A 21,343-nucleotide genomic window follows, 5' to 3' on the forward strand; every position below is an offset into this window, starting at 1 on the left:
TCTTGTAAATAATTAGCTATGTTCCTGCCTTCTGGCAGTGGGAAGCCATTCTCCCTTGTCCTGTCATTCCATCCCTTGTAAATAACTCTCTCTCTCTGCGTTTTCCCTGTGGAATTCACTGCTACATGTATTTAGGTGCTGCTTTTTTCCATGCAGGTGCAGATGTGTCCTATGAGCAGCAGGTGACTCACATCTCCCTGCGGGATGGGAGGTGGGAAGTCTCCAGGAAAGCAGGGCCCCCGGAACAGTTTGATGTGGTAATTCTCACCATGCCTGTCCCACAGATTCTCCAGCTGCAAGGTGACATTGTGAACAGTAAGTTTAGACCTCAAAATCGCAGGTGTCGAATTTAAAATAGCGTTTGAGCATTTTGTGAAGCAAAAAATAACACCCAGCAGTCTGAGCTGCATAATTGTTCCATCATGACAGGGTGGGGAATGATAAGAGGTGGGAAATTTCAGGGCCATACATGTGGTGTGTCACCAGAAACACCCTGACAGCACAAATATCTAAACAGATGAGCCAGTTTTCAATCTGATCTTTATTTTTTATTCTGACTTCTGAAGCAGGGCTTGTCTTTGTTCAGCTTGCATATAGTTACTGAATTGGACAAGTTTTCTTGAGCATTTCTTTAAAGAGAATTATTTTCATTACAACCTCTGGTTTTAAGCTTTGTGCCTAAGTAGGTAAGTGTTCTGTAAGAACAGGACTTCCCTGCTAGTTGCTGTTTTATGAGGCTTTCCATTTCCCCTGTTCTTTTACCCAGGAAAATAATGGTGGGTCTGGCCCATTCTGTCCTTATTGAGGTGCTCTGGTTAATAGTGAAAGAAATAAAAAGAGAATAAGGAATAGCATAGAAAAATATAAATAAAAAATAGAAGAAAAGGAGAGGGAGTGGTTTGTTTTTGTTTTTTTTTTTTGAGCCTTCCCGAGGTTCTGCTAGTCTGCATCTCAGGGCCTTTTCTTCAGGGCATTCTCAGGGCACTGATGTCTTTGCAAATTGTTTTTCTTGGGGTAAATCCTTTCTTAAATCCTTTCTTGTCCAGAAAGCAGGCAGCTCCCCTTCAGAAGGTGTAATTAAGGTGAACAGTTCCTTTCACTTGCTCTTGGGGGAGCTGAAGCTGTCAGATGCTTCCCACAACATCTTCTCTTCATATTCCGTGTAAGTGCAGGATTGACTTTTATCTGAATCCAGCAAGTTTTGTCCTCTCCTCCCCTTCTTCCTGTTTCTCTTCCCCTCTCTGCCTGTTCCCTGTGTGGGACCAGCTTCCAGATGTCCATCCAGCTGTTCATTCTGCACCTCAGGCAGCAGCACTGACTCCCCCTGCCCCAGAGTTCCTTGGCACTGGAGCCATGGCTGTCTTTACTCCTCTTGATTTAGGCCAAGGGGAAGAATAGATGAGGAGGGTGTTTCAGAGCCTGAACAGGGTGCAGTTTCAGATCTGTTTCAGACTTCCAGAGGGTCAGGTGCATCGCTGTGTGTCTAAACAACATCAGCGTTGTTTTGGTTGCACGTCAGGGAGCCGAGTTTTGTTGGCAGAGAAGGGAACTTTTCCTGGATTCACCTCTCTTGGGATTTAAGATGCAATTTCACAACAGCTGTTGAAAGGAATAGGTGTTCCCTCCCCTCCACACTGACACTTTTCAGTCATCTGCATGCTCTGGTCTCCCAAATCCAGGGGCAGAATCCGGCGATTCTAACAGGAGCCATATTTGCCCATTCCCGGTAGTGATTCCTGCTGCTCCTGGAAGGGGAGGTTCCTGCTGCCTGTTGGAAACTTCCCTCTGGCTGTCCCTGTGGATGAGAGGGCTCCTGTTGCTGCTGTGGGATGGAACAGGAGCTGTGCAGAGCTGGAGGAAGGGGAGGGTTTCCTCCTGTGTGGCCAGCAAGGGTCAGGTGTGGCCGCTCCGCCAAGGCGGGCGAGCGGCTTAAAGGGAAGGGGGCAGGATTTGGGAATACAGCTGCCTTCCCTGCTGGTCTGGAAGGCCCTTATTAAATAGAAGAAGGACTCTGGAGCAAAGAGAAAGATGTGCCTGGGCAGTGTTAATCCCAGCTGCTGTTGTGGTTTGGGATGAGGGGTGTTAAAGGAGCGAGTTTGGGCTGTTCCTGCACGGTTCTGCTCTGTAGCCCTTACTGCTTCGGTGTAACATCCCTGCTTTGGCAGCTTCTCCACCAGAGGCATTTATGGGAGGGTTTAAACCTCTCCCATATCCCCCGTGGTCTCCCTTCACTTGCCCCCTCTGAGGCTGCTCCCTGGGATGCCTTTTTGGGGCAGTTTTGCCAGGGGTTGAAGTGCTTGGCTGGGGAGCTGTGCCAGGGCCCTCTTGAGCCACTTGGCTATAATTTACTCCCAGTTCAAAGCCAGATGAAGTTTTAATTGGCTTGTGATGAGATATTGCTGGCATTAATGTGTGGATAAAGGCTGCAGGAGAGGAGGAGGAGGAGCAAAAGAACAGCTGGGTGGAGTAGGGGATGCTTTGATCCATTAGTGAGGGTTGGAATTAGCCTTTGACATTTGTGTGTAAAAGAGCCTGAGTTGGAGAGTTCAAATGACTTGCCAGAGGTGGGAGTTTACCCCTCCAAGAATTCACCATTTTTCTCTTTGAGGGAGGAGGTCTTTTGCCCCCCACGTTTTTTTTGAAAACAGTTTTCACTTATTTACACAATACTTGGAAAGTTAATATTTTGAAATAACCTCTTAAATTTCACATTCGGTGGCAAAGTTGCTGTTTTAATACTTAAACTCAGCAGACTAAACCAGACTGGATAGTTTTTGTGTCCTTTAACCTCTTAGATGAGCCTGAACATGATGACATTGTGAAGCATTGTGTGCATTTAGGAGGAGACAGAATTAAGTGGCCTTTGGCAACCTAAAATTACCATTTTATATGGGCTGTGTGAGAAATGAATGTTCCAGATTTGCTTCTCTTGTGAGAGAAAAGCCAAGTCTTAGATTAATGGAGATGTTAGTGTGTAAACATACCCAGTTTTTAAAGATAGATATAAAATAAATAATGTAATAAATAGTGTGTGTATATATATATAAAATGAGCCTTAATTTCCAAACTTTATTCATTCTTTCTACAATTATCACACCCAAATAGATGCAGCAGTTGCATATTTAGCAGCAGCAGAGCCAGAAGTGCTTCCAGCATGATTTCCAGTAGCTGCTGGGTAAAGGGTTAGCTCCTTGCAGCATGTTTGGAACAACAATAGGTGGCAGCAATCGAATGATGTTTGGGACATTCAGCATGAATAAATAAATTGAATTTACACTGATTTGGGCTTTACATGTTCCAGTAGTAAATACTGGGGTTGTGCAGAAGATAAAAGGGATATGAATAAATGTTTCTGAGGTCTTTTATTCAAGGAAAGGAATAAATTTACTTGAAAGTAGGATCTTTGCTAATGAAAGGACAAGATTTTGCAAATGTTCATTGCCCAGTAGTATTTCCCAGGTGCTGGACTGTTATACAGGCTGCTGATGTTAGAAGAATCCTAGATTTATATCCCAGGCTCCATAGGATCCCTGGGCAATGCAGTTCTTTCCATGCATTTTCAGATCAGTTGGAGAACCCTTCTTATCAGCTCTGGTTTTTGGTTTCAGGCATTTGGCAACACAGCAATTTAAGGTTGCAGCGATTTGCAGTAGTTTTTTTTTTTTATTTGTGTGTTCAGAATGTTTTCATTACGTTGCTTTCCTTGGAATTTCAAATTGCAGTTCTGCATGTTTAAGCTGCTAATAAAACAGGATGGCTTGGCTTTTGTTTTGAGCCTGACCTATTTTTTTTTTTTTTTTTCTTTTCCATCTGTGTGAATGTCCCACATGTTTTAAATAATACAAGCTGATGAGAAGATACAAGTGAAACAGGGCTGTATTTGCGTGGGAAGGCTTTATAATGTGAGTTAGGAAAGCACAACTCTGATAATTTTTCACGACTCACAAGTCCTTGCTGAGTGAATGTGTTTATTTTTGGATAGCACGACGATAAATTCGGAATTCTGCGGTTCCAGTTCCAAGCAATCTAAGCAGGGCTTATCCAGCTTGGAGCTCTCATTACCTAACAGAGCTGAAATGTCCAGTGTAAACATGTACACTGATTTGTTGGTTGCTTATCAGGGAGCTGAGGCCACAATGTGGAAATACTTGGGCTTTCTGGAAACACGAGGAGTTCTCGGTTGTGGTCCTTTTCAAACCTGTCACTCATCTGGCTGGAGAGCATCCTGGTGCTGCAGCAGGACGTGGAGCATCCCTCTGCAGGAAACCTCCTGCCTGTCTTGGCCTTGGACACTTGCAGGGGCAGCCACAGCTGCTCTGGGCACCCTGTGCCAGGGCCTGCCCACCCTCCCAGGGAACAATTCCTTCCCAATATCCCATCTAACCCTACATTCTTCCAGTTTGAAACCATTCCCCCTTGTCCTGGCACTCCAGGCCCTTGTAAAGAGTCTCCATCTTTTTTGTTGGCTCCTCCAGGCACTGGAAGGTCACAGTGAGGTCTCCCCAAAGCTTCTCCTCTCCAGGCTGAACAATCCCAGCCTTTCCTCCCAGCAGAGCTGCTCCATCCCTTGGATCATCCTGGTGCCTCCTTTGGGAGGTTGTTTTTGGATTTGCCCGTGGAGTGGTCTGACAGCTGTGAGGGAGGCAGGGGGGAGAAGGTGGGACTGCACATCTGGGGAGCAGGGGAGTGTCTGAGGAGGAGCAGCTGCCACCAGAACCTCTCTGGCAGCCTTCAAAGCAGGCAGATCTCCTCCGTGCTCACTGCCTGCTGCAGCTCGGCTATAGCCTCTCTGAGGGAGCACTTCTAAAAATAAAGGCTGCCAGAGCTGGAATTGCACATCAGGAGAAAAAAAAAATAAAAATGAAAGTAGGCCGTGTGTATTCTTCAGTGTCTGTTTGACTCAGTCTGTTTTGAGGTGGTTTTTTTGGTTCTTTTAAATATCTACAGTGCTTATTCTGCAGTTATTGAGCACATTGGGGACCTGTCCAATGCTGATCCCAGTGACCCTGCCCATCTGGGAAGTGTGGGGGTTAAACCCCACGTGTGTGAGCACGAGAGGCCTGGAAAGGAGAGTGGAATCTCTATTAGGTAAAGGGCTGCTTTGCATTTTGGTGCTGTTCAGATGAGGCTGCCTGCCTGCCTTGGGTGGAAAGCTGAAACACTTATTTGACAGATCTCAGGTTAAAACAAGAAGGAAAAAGGCCAGATGCAATTTGCTGAAAGAGCAAATATGCATCTCCTTGTCTTCAGGCTTGCTTCCCACTCCAGGGGAGCCCATCCTTTGGCCAGACCAGGGTGCCAGCTCTAAAAAATTAACCCTGCAGAGAAGGGTGAGTCCTGCTCTGTCACAGCATCACCTTTTAGTGCCTGGAGACGTGGCCAAAGCATTTCCTGCAGCAGTCCCTGCTCCTGCCCCAGCTGCAGCAGCACAGCTGTCTGTGGCACCACAGACACACGGCCCCCCTCCCTGCCCTTTCTCCCCCCACAAAAAAAGGGTGGGGGAGTTATTTTTAGCAGGCTGAGTGGTGTGATCCTCAGTTCACCATGTGGCCCACAGACTTGCTGGCACATTCTGCTCTTCCAGCAAGGGTAGGGGAGCAGCTCAGGGGCCAGGCTTGTGGCTGAGCCCTCGGAATGCTCGTGATTCTGCGCTTTGAGTCCTAAGCTTAGGTTTCCTGTGCAGTCCCAGGAGGGATTTCAGAGCACCTGCACATTAAACTGGTGGCAGATTGTGCTGATTTAGCTGAGCTGGTTTGAAAAGAAAGTTATTTCTGACGTGTAAGGCAGGGCTGCTTTGGTGTGCTGACACTTTTAAGTCTGCCTGACGTGGCTGTTGGTAATTCCTTGAACCTGGACGTGCTTCTCCTCCTGCTGTTGCAGCCTGTGCTGGTTTGGCAGGGTCCTTCAGCACCAGGGCACTTGGTCACAGACCTTTATCTAATGCTTCTTTAGCTCTTTTTGTGTCCTTCCAGTACCCAAAATAGAGAATGGGACCACAGACATATTGGATCAGCTGAACCTGAGCCCATGTGCACAAAGTGTGTTTTTTTTGGTTTGTTTTCTAGATGATAAAGGTGGTGGGATTTGAACACAGGACATACTTGGAACAGAACAAATAAATGCTCTGGAGTTTGTTTATCCCAACAATAAACACAGATACCTCTCAGCTTTTCCCAGTCTTTGGTTCTCTCCAAGGGTTATGTTCAGATGGAGAAATCTTTCCAAAGCTGCTTTTTGCCATGAGCCTAAAAGGAGGGGGAAAAAGAATAAAAAAAGAAATAGTTCCTTGCCAAAAAATGAGACCAAACTGAGCAATTCTGAAACTTCTTTATTTGTGCCTTGTGGGACATGTGTTTAATGAGCTGGTGGTTTCTGTGATGTAGGAAGCTGGGATGTGCTATAAGATCTTATTCCTCAGGAAGTCAGGTTAGAGCGTTTTTACCAGCCTTGAATTTTCAAATCCTGAATCTAAAATAGTTTGATGGTTGGTTTTGGGAAACAGTGATAATGTTACATGTCACCTCTACCTTTGAATAAAATCCTTTTTTTTTTTTTTTTTTTGTTGCAAGCTTTTCCCTCAGGTTTTTGGGGTTTTTTTTGGAAAAACGTGTTTGGAAAAGCTCTGCCTCCTTTCCTGTTACCAAACCTTCTGGGCACACCTGAGAGAGAAAAATGTGCCAAGGTGACCACAAGCTGATTTGGACTTTACAGCCTTCTTTTTGATGTGAAAGCTGCCACTCAAACTATGGCTTTTATAGATCTGAAAACCCTTGAAAAGTCTGGTGCAGCTCTGCAAGCAGTCTTTACATTTAATTGCTTGCTTTGGGATTTATTTATTTTTTAGTGCTGCAATCAAGTAGGCAGACAAAAGCCTTCAATGGACAATGTTTTTTAAATGTGTTCTCATAGTTTAGGCAGTGCCTCTGGACTGGAGGGGGTTTTGTGGATTTCTGCAGGATATTTTAATAGTTGCTGGCCACTCCCATCACTGTAATTGAGACCATTCTTTACAAAGATTATCTTTACCTCCCACGGACACGTCTGTGACCTTCTCAGTTATTTTTGTGGTCCACATCTGGATTAGAGCAGGGAGGAAAAAAATGCTAATTTTAAACCTAATGAGGTTTTGGCTCCATTGAGTCAAACCTAAATTTTGCATGGAGCCTGCTGTCAGCTTTCCCCACGTGGCTTCATAATTTCCAAGAGTGTTGGTATGGTCTTGGATTAAAGAAGCCTTAGGAATAATTTACCTTCAGCCACCTTTTGTGGAAAAGGAGTTCTGCTCCTTTCCCTGAGCCATCAGGTAAGATGTTATAGATGGTTTTGGATTTACCTGTGCTGCCTGGGAAGCCTGAGTTTACTGCTGATTGCCTTGCTCTTCCTCAGGGTTTTAATTCTCTCCTCTACTCACCTTGTCAGAGATACTCAAAACACTGCAACTGGTCTTTAAAAAAGAGAGAGCCCTGATAAACTCTCTTCAAGGGCTGCTGTAATTTAGGAAATGGGATAGGTTGGGTGAGAAATGAGGGTGTGATTGGTCACCTTTATTGACTTAGCTGATGAAGCACCTCCTGTTGTAGCAGTGGACTCTGCTGCCAAAATTTATTTAAAGTGTAAAGAACCCACTGCCTTACTGAAATGGATTAAAGCTATTTCTTCACTTGATTTATGAGCAAGGGATATGCAGATCAGGCTTTCCAGAGTCAGTCCTGAGGCACCAGTAGCCTCCAATTCTATTCCCAAAGCCATCCTTTAAAAATGCAGCTCTGCCAAGATGCGTGTGAGTGCACACCTCTCCATAAAGAAGGATTTACTGCTCTCTTCCCACTGGATTCATAAGTTAGGGAGAACGGGGTGGATGCCTATGGAGACTCAGGAAAATAAATTTTACTCAGTGAACTGTGTGCAGGCAGCAAGTGGTTTGAGTGTCTCACAGGCAAACAGAACAACAAGGTGGTGTTTGGGTTTGTAAAGCACAAAAGAAATAGATTTTCTGTCTGTTTCCATGCCCGTTTCTCTCCGGCACGGTAGGAGGTGTGTTCAGGAACACCAATGAGAAACCTTTTCATATCTTCTCATTTAAGCCATGCTTGGTTGCAAAACCAGCATTCACATTTTCTAATGGAAATCACGCTCAAAACCAACATAAAAGCAGGAAAAAATGTTAACTTTGAAATGACCGCTTGTTTTCAAGCTAGAATTTGTGCCCAACTCCATGGAAAAATGCGTCATTTTCCCCAAGAATTTAGCAAAAGCTTAGTTTTCTAGTTGGAAGAAAATGCCACATAATTCTTATTTAAACAAGGAAATTTGCCTCAGAATTGGGGTTTATGTGCAGACCATCCTAGAATGCTTTGGGAGGGACCTTTAAGCTTCCATGGCAAGAGGGATTCCTTCCACTATCCCAGGGTGCTCCAAGCCCAGTCCAGCCTGGCCTTGGACACTCATTAAGAATGAAATACTGACATTTCTTCTGTCTTGTTAGCTTTTTTACAAGGTGCTGGTCCTTTGCAGACATTTTGTAAGGCATCAGATGGTAAATGATACCTTTAGATGTCAGTGTGAGTCTGTCTTGCCTCGTGCTCGTGCTGCAGGATCCTGTCTCAGTTAGCATCTGCACACTTGGGAAGAGCTGAACTAATAAATTACATATCTGTGGTGCTGTCAGAATGCTTCCAGGAAGGCATCCTAATCTCAGTTTGTGTGCTGCTTAAAATACTGGCAGAGGTCATCGTTGTGGCAGGCTTTTTAAACTTAACTCCTCCAAGTTTTTTGCCCCTCGGTTCAGAATTCCGTGTGATTTTTCCCAGCTCTCCCCCTGCCTGTTGGTGACAGTCACGACGCCGTGTTTGCTGCTTCAGGCACTGAAACACCAGCAGGTATTTGGAAAAGAAATGTAACACATCATTTTTTTAATTTTTTTTTTTTTTTTTTAAGACACCCAGGAGGTGGTAAAATGCCTCAGTAATCCCACAGGGAAAGGGTCTGACAGTTCCTTGTGAGCAGTTTTGGGAAAAGGTTTGGCTTTCGTGTCTCAGAAGTGCTCAAAAACCTGTGGTAGTGTTGGAAGCAGTCTGAGTGGGATTTTCAGGTGGTTTGCTGGCCTGAACTGAGGTTTACATCAATACTGGTTTTAAGGGGTTTGGCTTTGTATTTATTAAGCCTGCATAAATCTTCTGGCAGTGGAATTGTGCTGCTGATATGTGTGTGTTCATAGGCAATGAGAGATGTTCTTATTGGATGTATTTTAAATAATTTTCGGTTTCTTTTCTGTCACATTGCCTTCAGCCATAAATCCTATCTCCCCACTTTTTTTTTTTATTATTCTCTCTTGTATTTTACTGTATTTTTTTGTGTGTGTGTGTGTTATCTCTTGTATTTTACTGTGAAGTCAAATGTCAGGGTACTTGGTATTAGTAACAGTTTGTGGGGGTTTGAGGTTCAGTTTTAAATGAGTACCTGTGTGTTGTTTTTTTTTATCTTAATGGGATTTGCAAGGCAGGTAAGTGTGGACAGTGTTTCATGACATCAGTATTTCTGCTTTGGTTTTGGTTTGGGTTTTTTTTGTTTATTTTTTGTTTTCTCTTTGTCACATTTAGCTATTAGAGTCAATAGTCACCATCAATAAAAGCAATTTTCTAAGAAACAGTTCCTTGCAACAGGAGGAGGGCAGAGTTTGGCTTCAGAATACAGCATTTGGTATGATGTACTAATAGCAAGGATTTTTTATTCCATCTGGTATCTTTTTTCAGCCTCTGGTAGGTTGCAGCTGATCTGTCAATAACTTTCTAGGAATCATGTTTTTATTTTCCCCCTCCACTGTGTCACATTTTGAGCATTAAGATTTGTTCACCGTGGCTTCCCTCCTCACAAGCTAAAAAAAGGAGACTGGAGAACCAGGTTTTTTTAAGTTGTACACTTGATTGTGTGTCCAATTTATGAAAGCTGGCAAAATTATGGCAGAGGAGGGGCCAGTTGCAATCAGGTACAGCTTGTTTGATTTATCTGTGCTCCCAGAACATGTGCTCCATGTGCAGCATGCTTGGCTGCGTGTCTAAATCCTTTGGAAAGTCGTGACAGGAGAGACAGGACTCAAAATGAAAGAATGTGTGATAAAACAAAAGAAATAAACCAGAGAAGACACCCAGAACGTGTGATCCAGTCGAAGCCACATGAAACTGATTGTGGGCGAAGCATTACAAATGTACACAGCTTTTAATTGTATTTTATTATTTTAGCCATCTCTGTTAGTGATTATGTCTTAGGTAGATGTGAATACCAGGCGAGGAAGCTGCTTGAAAAACAAGCAAAAATCCCTATTACTAATGGAAATTTAGTCATTTAACAACATTTAGCTGTCAGAACTCTGTAGCGTGGCTGTGGTTTGCACGACAGCGCAGCTTCGGCTTGTGGGGGGGAAATTTGCCTTCCCTTTATCAGTGTCTCAGCCTGGGAGCCAGTGCTGACCCCACAGATAAACCCTGAGGAGGGTTTGATGAGGACTCCTGAATAACCTGACCCTTCAGACTCGCTGGCTTGCTTTCCCAATATTCCTTTTTCCGTGATTATGCAACTGCAGCTCTGGGAAGCGTTGCTTTTGGGTTCACCCTTTTTCTTGAGAGCAGCCTGAACAACAGCTGGGAGGCCACAGGATAGGAGAAAAAAAATAAAAGGTAACACACAGTGGGCTTTAGATGTGTCCAAAATACCTAGTGCAGGCCATGGGAAGAACACTGCTCGTGGGAGAGATGATTGCATAACCCAGAACGGGAAATTAAATATCATACAGAGAAAAAAGTTATGCCACTTCCCCTTTGGCGTGTTTTTGATCACCAAAAGAAGTCCTGATACGAGGGAGAAATGAGGTGGTTTATCTTTGCTCCCCACGCTCCTGTATCAGCCTCCCTCTGTCACCAAGGCACGTATTTTGAGGGAAAATGGGGAAGGAAAAAGCAGAACATGGGTTCAGTTATTGCCGTGGCATGTCACATTTTGCAAAATGTTACAAAGATTTAACAGAGTGACTTGTTAGGTTTCATAGCTGAGAGCCACACAGGGCATCATGGAAGTTTTAAATGTGAGGACAAACTACAGAACTTTCTAACCAGCTCTAGAATAAATCTGTTATTAAGGGTTTTTTTTGCTAGAACAGTGGATTAGTGATTTTTTGTTTGTTTCCTCCCCATCATCGTGAAGTATCTGCTCTGAAAATCATTGAAGTGTCAGACACTAAAACATCACAGGTACCAGTTGACACCAATTCACAACTGTTTCAAGGGAGAATGCAAGAGAAGAAGCCAAATCATAAAATTCTCCTTCAAATTAAGTGCCCTGTACATTCAGCCAGCAGAACGAATAAAGAAATGAGTGTGGTTTTTATCAGTTTCTCATCAAACCTTTCTATAAATATGTTTGCATTCCCTCAGTCCTTCACTGAGGCCAACCTGAGCAGGCAGCAAAAGGGGAGAGAGATGAAACTTTCCTTCTAAGAGCATATGGTTTTATTTAGAATGTGTTTCACAACCGTGACGTACAGAGACAGGGCTTACTTGTGCTCCACACTCCCACTCACCCACTCTGCAAGGAAAACTGCTCTCAGGATTTTAATAAAAACAGGAAAAGTGCATGGAAGGAGGTGGAGATTTATTCTATCAAACTGAGGATAAACATGACTTCATGAAACCAAAGGAAATTAACTTTTGTGTGGTAGAAAAAAGCATGCACCTCTCGAGCACGCTGCTTTGCGTGATTTCGGGGTGTAGAATAATGCTGTATTTTCATCAGAAAATTCACTGATGATGGCATGGGAATGCTTGGAGAGGAAGAGTGAGAGAAATCAGTCCCAACACAGATACTGTGGTGTGTGCATGGACAGAAAAATCTGTCCTTGAATGAAGTTATGGCTGTCTTGTTTTTTCTGCCACGTGGTGTTCAAAATGCTGATAAGCCTCTGGGTCTGATCACATCCAAGTGCTGCATTTTTTGGTTCTGCTAAAACATCTCCTTTTTTTTTTTTACAATTGATGGTTTAAAAGCTGTTTGTTCATGTTCCCCTTTCAGCCTCCTTTAGCATTTATGCATGTGACAGGACTGATATAAAAAGGGAAGTACAAGTATTTCAAATATAGATATTGGTCTTAAACCCGGTGACTTTTATATGGTGACAGTTTCAGAGTGGTGGGTCGTGGTGGAGACACAGGATTTGTCATGTACCTGTGTCCTTCCCAGAGTATTCCAGTTTATAAATCTAGGTATTTTCAGGTTTATTCAATGCAAGTGCAAAAGTGAATTTTCTCAGCTACGACCGTCTCACGCTCACCTATTTTTCCCGCAAATTTCTTTTTTTTTTCTCATTCAGTGCAGGAAAACCAGAGTCTTACCCTGCTCTCTTCAGCTCATGTGGAACAGGGTGGTGATTTGCAGTCTCTCTAAAGCCTGGGAAATTCCCCATGGAAGCAAATGGAGCTCCAGTCACATTCCAGACAGTGGATTTTTGCCACATCCTGTGCAGTATGGACTCCGTTTCTCCATGAAGACAAAAGCCTTTGTTCTGCTGAGTCACACTCCAGAACAATAGACAGCTACAGAAGAGTTGATACTCTCTGTTTCTAGTTCCAGTTTTGACTTTGAAGTTCTCCCCTGTACTCACTTCTCTCCCTCAATTTTTATTTAATTTAATTTTTTTTTTTTTTTTGGTTGTCGTTGGATTGGGGTTTTTCGGTTTTCTCCTGTTTTTTTTCAGGCCAGGGTTGCAGTGAGGCTTAGCAGGCACGCATTTTCTGAGCCCTGCTGGTGTGGTTCTGTGGTTTCAGGGATCACACTGACTGTCACATGCCTGCAGGTTCTGCCTCCTTCACCTAAAGCCGCCTTGGGAAAGAGGGAAGTGGAAGACAACGCTCAGCTTTCACGAGGCTGGATCACGGCATCTCCCAAGGGGATGAGCAATAACAAATTGTCATTTTTGAGGGTCCCTTGTTGGACTGCTTTGCAGGGCAGCTGGCAGCTCGTTGAGGGGTGCAGCCATCAGGGTAATAGCAGGATGTGATCCGTGGAAAAAGCAGTGTGACAGGGATGCTATAATATGCCCGGAGCCAGCTTGTGGAAATACCTTTTGAATATTTGGCAATATTGCTAAAAATTGATGGGGGTGTTGCCTAGTGGCAATTACAGCAGATTAGAAGAGAGTGTAAGAAAAGGGGGGTGAGAGAAGGGGAAAAGGGCCTTGTGGGTGTCACTTCCAAGCTGCAGAGCCCAAACTTTGGGCTGGTGGATCACAGGTTTCATGTGAAATTCCTGTCAAGTCCTTCTCCCTTCCCTGGAGGCTGAATCCCTGGAAGTGGCGGGGAGGGAAACCCATCTTGAAGCAGCCCCCCAGATTAAGGTTTGTGCTCAGATGCTTTAATCCAGCATCTGCATGGAGTGGAGCAGATTGCAAATCATGCCCAGAGGATATTTTAATGGGGTCTTGAGGGCTTTATCAGTTCCTTTTTGAAACTTCTGGCACCTCACCTTCTTTTGTTACACTGGTTGCTTGCAGCTCTGTAATGTTATTTGTTTGGCTCTGGGAAAACCTACATTTAGAGAGGGTTTTTTTCCCCCATCAACATTATTGGTGGGGTTTAATTAGAATTATTGCTCACAATACTGATGGGCTAAGCTGCTTGAAGCTCTCTGAATCAAAAAGAGAAGATGGGCTGCAATAAAGAAGCAAGGCTTTGTTCCTGTGGGAAGGTATTTTGAGCCTCTTCCTTATCCCTCTGTCATATGGAGCACATCCTTCACCAGAAAAGTGCACTGCAAGGTTTGGCACATGTTTAGCTGCAATTTGGGTGTTTGTTTTATTCAAAAATTAATTTTAAATTGAGTGCTTTCAGTTGTTTGAGATGAAATTGGTAGGAGACAACACTGACTCAGTTACTGTGAATTTCTGGGTTTGGGTAAATTATCTTGTGAGAAATTTGGTAAATGAAAAAAACCCAAAAAAACAAACCTCCAGTAAAATTCAGGAACTATCCATGCAAACTTAAAAAAAAAAAAAAAGTCCCCCACATAAGAAGAGGAAATAAAATATGGAATACCTGAATTCTGGAATAGAAGGAAGAAGTGAGAAGCAGTCAACAGAAAAAATGCTCGTTATTAAAATTGATGGAAAATTTGAGCATCTGAAAAAACCCAGAAGGATTTGCCAGAACATGCTGGATATTTATATGAATATGCAGCAAAGCCTTCTCAGAACCCTGATGAAGTGGGGGGTAAAAGAATCCTGGAAAAGTGTATTAAAAAAAAAATAAATATAAATTTACTTTTAGAACTCTGCTGTCACAGTTTGATCACCAGGAAAGAAAGGTTACCCTGGATCTGGCAGTTCGTGCAGCTCATCCTGCTCAGAGTTAATTGCCAAATTTCCACTGACTCTTTTATCATAACTAGATTTTACCTCAGTTGTGTTCTTCCACCATGATGAGGTTTGAAGGGTGCAATTGCCTCTTTATCCCAGAAAGCCAAAAAAACGAAGGAAATGAGTTTTGCAGAGCTGCTGGGAATAGTAAGGGGATAAATAACTCCAACTGAAGGGGGGGACAAGAAAAAAAGAAGTTTGATTATTTTTTTTTTCCTCTCCCCCAGGAAAACAAGTAGCTAAATTAAAGCCCAGAGGCTGTGTCCTCCAAAACCTGAATGTCACCTCCACAGGCAGGATTTCAGTCAGCTGGAAAGGAAAAGTAACAGATGCCTGTGTAGTAAAAAGGTTTTAGCAAAGAGGAGGATGATGCATGCATTAGCTTTGCAGAAGAGAAAGATAATTACTGTTAACCATCTTTTTTTTCTTTTTTTTTTCCCCTTTTATTTCCCCCCCCCCCCCCCAAACTGTTACTTGATTAACATAATCAAGTTACAGTGGGAGCAATTGCTCTCAATTAGTCCTTGGTTTGCCAATTACAGCTTCTACTTCAGACTTGATAAAGGCAGGGGAGGTTGGTGAGCCTCAAAGTGTGTCTGTTTTTTCTGTGCAGGATCTGCTGAACTAATAGAGGGGATGACTTCTCTCAGCAGCATTGCCAAGCTTATCCCCTGAAATGATCAAAGGCACAGCCACACAGTTATTTAAGATACCTTCACGTCTGAGAAGATTTAGCACTTTTATTTCTTGGCACAGTTCTAAATCTTCCCTAAAAAGACACTTCAGAGTAAATAAAAAAAGCTAATTTAGTAGCCCTGACAAAGCTGGTACAAAAGATGACACAGCTGTGAACTGATTTGAAAAAACCCTTTAAAAACAAAATGTGCACACCGTAATTTGGAATGTTTACTGGGATGAGCCAGTCCCTTCTGTATTTCTCTGTGTGAAAACCAATGTGTCAGACTTTTTTTTTTTTGTTTGTTTTTGTTTTCCACATTGGTAAAGCAAGAACTCCCCATCCATTTCTTAATCTCAGCCTCTGCACAAGATTCCCAGTGCTGGGAGTTCTTCATCACTGGGTACTTGTTACAGCACTCTCCTTTCCAGGGTTATTTTTATGATTCCAGCACCTTGATGTTGGTAAAATCACAGAACCACGAGATGGTTTGGGTTGGAAGGGATCTAAAAGACCATCCAGGAGTGGGATTCTTTGTCTTGGCTGATGTTTGCCTACACAGCACAGGATTGGCAGAAGCTTGCAGGGTCTAATCAGAATTTTAAACCCCCTCATTGACTGGGTTAGCACTCTGTACAGAGGAAGGGTTTATTGCTGTTCCACAAAAAGTTGTTTTTCCAGCATGAACCTGGAATTAGAGACCTTTCAGTCTAATGGTCCCAAAGTGAAATTCTCAGAACCTGAGGGACTAAGATTTTGATTTTTTTAATTTTTTTTTTTTTTTTTTTTTTTTTTTGCTAATTACAATAGCTACTGTTCAGTGAAATGCCTGTGCCAAGATACTGCCAGGAGCACTTATCTGTCCTCAACAGCAAACAAAAAGTGGAGGCGGAAGAGTGAAATAAAAAAAAATAAAAAAAAATATATATATATATTGTTCAGTCAAGATAGATTAATAGTGGTGCACACAAGCCACACTTCCTTGTGGGTTATATCAGTTCTTTGTATTTTTGTATGATCTAAAAATGTCTTTCCCCTGCCTGTTTTTTAATTTTTATTTTTATTTTTTTAATTTATTTTTTTTTTTCTTCCTCTGTTTGGGGAAACTGGATTGAGCCTTCCCTTTCTGTGGGAACAGTTGGTGCCAAAAATGCTTCATTTTGCTATGTAAAAGTGTTCATTTCAGGGGCTGTGCAAATTCTGTGCCTCGACTGAGTTTTTAGCGCTTTATGAGGGATTTTGCTTTTTTCAAAGGTGGTGTATTTTAGGTATTTTAGGCTTGGGGATCTCTAAGGAAGCATTAAGGAAGTGGCTCGCTGGAGGGCTGGGGAGGCTGAGGTGAATTGTGCACAAATAAGTGGTTTTGTTTTTGCCTTTTTGTGCACTGGAAGGGTGATGAGCCTGTGGCTCGCCCTGGATTATCCTGAGGTGCTGCAGAAAGCAGTGGAAATGCCACCTGTGTTAATTCTGCGTTAATTAATTTCAAGTCAGAAGGGTAATAAAAGGAGGAATGTGGAAACCCTGGGAATGTAAGAAAATCAGGGAGAATAAATTCAGCTTTGTGTAAATTGAGTGTTTTTAATGCAGAAGCTGCAAGGCATGGGCACAGGATGAGTTTCTTGCTGGAGGAGTTGGTTTGGATGTGTGTTGACCTCCCGGATGCATCTCTGTTTTCACACACAATTCTGCATTTTCTCACTTGTTTTCTAGTGGTGTAGGAAGTCAAGCAGTGCTGCACGGGTGTGATTGTGTGTCAGACGTCCAGCCCTAAATTTCAGCATGCTTTTACAAATGGAACACTGGCTTGTGTTCCAGAACCTCTCAGTGCCATTTACAGTGTGTATCTCTCTTTGCAGATGATCCTTTGTGAGGTGTGCATTCATTGCAGGGCACATAAAACACCTCCTAAAAGCTAATTAATGAGTTGTAAATCTTTCACACTTGAACAAAAGACAGAACTGCCAAGTAGGAATTTTTTTGTGGGGGGCCAGTCCTTAATTTCAGTTTCAATACTCTTAATATTTTACTAAAAGTTTAATATTCCACTTGTAGTGGAATGGAAACCTTCTGCTGAGTTGTCATCAATAATGTTCTTTTTTTAAAAAAAAAAATAACTAGGAATCCTGGTAATCCTGGTATCTCTGGTTCTATTTTTGGGAGGCATTTGGCTAGCTGAAAGTGAGTGTGCATAATTATCATGCCAGCTCACCCCTGGCACTGGTTTTGATGTCAGCAGTTTCACTCACCAACGCTACAAGTCGTGAGTCATCGATTGTTTTAGGATTAGAAATCTTGTGCAAGGTTTGGAGACGTTTGCTCTGTGATTTGTGACTTCCTCAGAAGTGTTTTTAGGAGGGTGAAGAGAATATTGTGTGTTCCTGTGCACAGCCAGCATGGGGGATTAAGCATCCTGGAAGCTGTGCAAAAAACATTTTCTGGTTTTCCTTCTATTTTTTTTCCTCCTGGTTTATTCAGGACTCTTAATGCCCAAGAACCCCAAAACATCTTCTGCAAAGTTTCCTCTCATTTTAATTTACATTGTGTTACTTTTCATAATTTGGGGGGGGAAATAGCAAGGGCAAAGTCTGTCTGCTCTTTGCTAATTTTTATTCTGCCAATCCCAATATATGCAGCATTCTAGAAGTGATATTTTATAAAATTTCGTGTTTTGAGTCGGGAACTGATACTACTTTTTTTTTTTTTCTCTTTCTTTTTCAGCTGAGGTGACTTTATTTGGTTATGTTGTTTTGAGTTTTTCAGTTCAGATAAGTAATAAATTGTCTATTGCTTATCCCCATCAGACCATTTGACATGGAGTCCTGCCTTGAAACCCACACCATTACAATAAACAGTGCTAAAGACTTTTGCTGGGAAGCACAGGAATGATGAGCAGATAGAATCCAGCTCAGAATTTCGAAGGTGAGCTCCACCTGTGGCTTTGGTTTTCACTGAGGCTTTGTTTTCATCCCTTTATTCAAGTTGGTAAGGCACAGCTGAGGGCTAAACCAGATGTGACTGTAGCAAGCTTCAGCTTTAGGTAATTCTGAAGAGAATGCATGAAATTTTGGAGTGAATCCAGTGGTGCAGTTCAGATCACATCAGGACAGAGGTTTCACTTCAGAAGCAGCTGAACAGCAGAAAGATCAGCTTTATTCAGATTTATTCCTGCAGCCTTTAAATACAGGCCTGTTTGGGCAAGTAATGAGAGCTTTGAGCTGCCTCACTGTTCCCTCCATCACGTGTGCACAACTTGATGTGAGCTTGGAAGCAGCAGCAGCAGAAATTTTATCTGGGAGTGCAGGCCTTACACTTAATTTTCACTTGTTGATAATGCCATCAGTTGCATGCAAAGAAGTGTTCAGCAACAAGGTTTTTGGGGTTTTGGAGTCTTTTTTTTTTTTTTTGAAAGCTGTGTCTTAAATTCCTCCCCTTGAAATGAATTCTGTGAGCTGACAAGGTGGGGATCTCGGTCAGAGGTTGGACTCTGTTTTGGAGGCCTTTTCCAACCTAAATGATTCTGAGTGTTCAAATTTATGTTATTGGTTGGTAGGAAAACATGAAATAGTTGAGGCTATTTTGCTCCTGATACCCCTCACGTAAATGTGCAGTTTGTAAGTCAGGGGCCAGAGTGACTCTCTTCGCTAATTTAAGCCCCAAGTGCAAGTTTTCATAAAAAATTTAAAGTCCTTCTCCAGGTGAACACCCCCAGCTCTCCCAGCCTGGATCTGTAGGAGAGGTGCATCACTGGGTATTTCTCAGAAGGGTATTATAAGATTAATTCAGTTATTTTGTTTCCCTTAGGGGGTTTAAACCCTTTAATTTGGAAGCTCTTTGGTAACTACATCAGCGTAGCTGATCTTTGTAACCCTTGTAACCACCAGGAAGATAAAATTGGGCCGTGGGGGTTTTCTCAAATATCCCAGAGAGGTGAACTCTGGGACAGAGGGACAAAATGAGCCCTGGCCCAGTGACCAGCTGAGTTCCCCCTGGGGGGCTGCTCAGTGTACCACAGCCTGATGGATGGTGGAATCCCCCTCCAGGGCCTTTCCCAAACCCTCAAAAAACCCCCAAAAAACAACACAGGGCCAGGCCCTCCCTGGCTGGGCTGAGTCACAGTTTTTGGAGGTGCAGATAACCCAGATTTTCTCCATGGGCTGCCTGGATTTCACATTTCCATGCTCCCCACACAGAGGAAATGTGTTTGGGGTGACGCTGCCATTCCTCCTTCGGTCCCTCGCTCGACAAACTGAATTTATTTTAAATTTGAGTTGGGGTGGCTAAACAGCTACATTTGCGCTTCTCTGCTTTCAGGAGCTTTTTTCCCAAATCTGTGGACTTTGTTATTCAGCATGAGCACAGCTCACAGGCCTTGGGACATGGCAGGGACGGTGGAAGTTTGTTAAATGCATCACAACTTCACCAGCAAAGCAATCAGGCCATTTCTGTCTTTCTGGCTGGAGCGGGAGAGGAGAATGATGCAGAATTCGAACAGCAGCAGGGCTTTTATTTTCATTTTCTCTTTCTGAGGCACAGATATGTGTTTTGGGTAGTGATTTGCATGATTTTTTTTTTTTTTTTATATTTAGTTCCTCTCGGTTACGGTGGAGGAAGTTTGCAGTTCATGGGAATCCCAGGCTGAGCGAGCAAAGGGTGGGAATTGTCTGGTTACAGAGCTGCGTGAGGCTGGAATCCGTCGTGCAGAAAAAGACATGGAACGTCATAAACTCCAGCTTGGATTATTATTCCAGTCCACTAAGCTATTGCTCTGAAGACTCAGCAGTAATGAACTCATAATGTGTGGTTTTGGTTTATTAAAAATGTATGTGACTTTTTGAACTTTTAAATAACACGCACACACGCTAGACAAGTCTTTGCTGTGCTATCACAATCTGGCCTCGTTGAGCTATTTATTGTTTGTCTGGCTGTGAATATGCTCTTTATGTGTGTTTAGTTCTTTCATGTTCCTTTTAAAGGAGCTCCTGCTCAGAAGCTCACGAAGCACAGACATCAGTGGTTTAAAAGAATGACTGTCTGGCCCTGCAGTGCTGCCTTCCAGAAAAACTGAGAGTAATTATACATACAGCTCCCGTGGAATGAAAATTGGGGGCTTGATATTTAATAAACAGATATTTGCTTATCATATAAAAAAGTAGGAGACTGCTCAGTGGGTTTTTTTTATACTCCTAAATTGCCTGAGATTTGGAATTAGGGTTTTTTTTAAATACAGTTTTTATCTAGGCTGTGAAATGTCTTATTTAAATGTTCATTAATGTTTCTTTTCTATGGGAGACCCATTGGATAAACATGAGCAAATGTTTGGTTTTGTCTGTTTTTACAAGTGACTTTGATCATTTCACCATCCTTGCACTTTTCCACTGAGCTAACTTTGTATCAGTCAAATTTCTTTCTAATTACAGAATTCTTTTCAAGGAAACATGCAAGACCTTCTTTTGTCTGTTGATTGTGTGGAGAATTGGAGAGAGAATAGGGCAGTCGTGAAAAGAAAAAAAAAACACAACAAAACATTCTTGGGCCAGGTAGATTTATTGTTCATTTTTATCATAAAAATCTAACCAAACTTTTTGAGTGGCCTGATAGTGTGGGGCAGGCAGAAGGTTCACTTGGCCACCTCCACTCTGGCAAATGCAGAAAGAATTCAAAGTGATGGGAAGCAAGCTGGGACCAGCTCAGTGCTGAGGGCCCAGGCTCAGACAAAGTTATTTTTTTCAGTTCTGCTCCCATTTTACACACCAGGATCTGTCAGCGGGACGGGGAGATGTGGTATGTTCTTAAATATGATGTCACCAAACCCAACGTGAATAAATATGTATTTCACTGCCAGGCTTTGGGGGGAAACTGATGAATGGAAAATGGAAATCTCGTGGCTGGCTGAGGAGCTGGCCGTCCTTAGCCATCCCGAACAAGTAGAATTATTGCATTTTCTCAGTAAATCTTAATTGTTTGATCCTTGTTCTGTGCCTCTTGCTGTGTCATCTGATGAATGCCATGAATTAAATATAGTACATTCGTTTAAACCACCCACAAATAGTCCTTCCTCCCTATCTCAGCCCAGCCAGCTTTAAAAATAAGTGCTATGTGCTTTTATTTACCACATCCTGCACCGCATGACACTTCCAAGGATGGAACCAAGGAGAGCACATAGCAGTGCTGTTCCACGATTGGAAATTAGATTACAGATTAGAAAGCCCAGAGGGACCGCCCTGACCAGATAAAACAGTCCCCTGGAGGCCATAAGACTGTTTTAATTG

At 42.8% G+C, this 21,343-nt stretch overlaps 1 protein-coding gene across 2 annotated transcripts in view; it reads left to right on the top strand.

Annotated features, from left to right (window-relative positions):
* Nucleotides 1-21,343, top strand: part of RNLS (renalase, FAD dependent amine oxidase) — a 53,459-nt gene that overhangs the window by 2,078 nt on the left and 30,038 nt on the right. For both annotated transcript variants that reach the window (XM_086899048.1, XM_086899049.1), the window contains exon 4: nucleotides 157-315. In XM_086899048.1, the coding sequence (XP_086755174.1) occupies nucleotides 157-315 (159 nt within the window). The remainder of the gene's footprint in view (nucleotides 1-156; nucleotides 316-21,343) is intronic.

Source organism: Cyanistes caeruleus, chromosome 8 (assembly GCF_971803275.1).
Source record: "Cyanistes caeruleus chromosome 8, bCyaCae1.hap1.1, whole genome shotgun sequence".
Classification (NCBI taxonomy): domain Eukaryota; kingdom Metazoa; phylum Chordata; class Aves; order Passeriformes; family Paridae; genus Cyanistes; species Cyanistes caeruleus.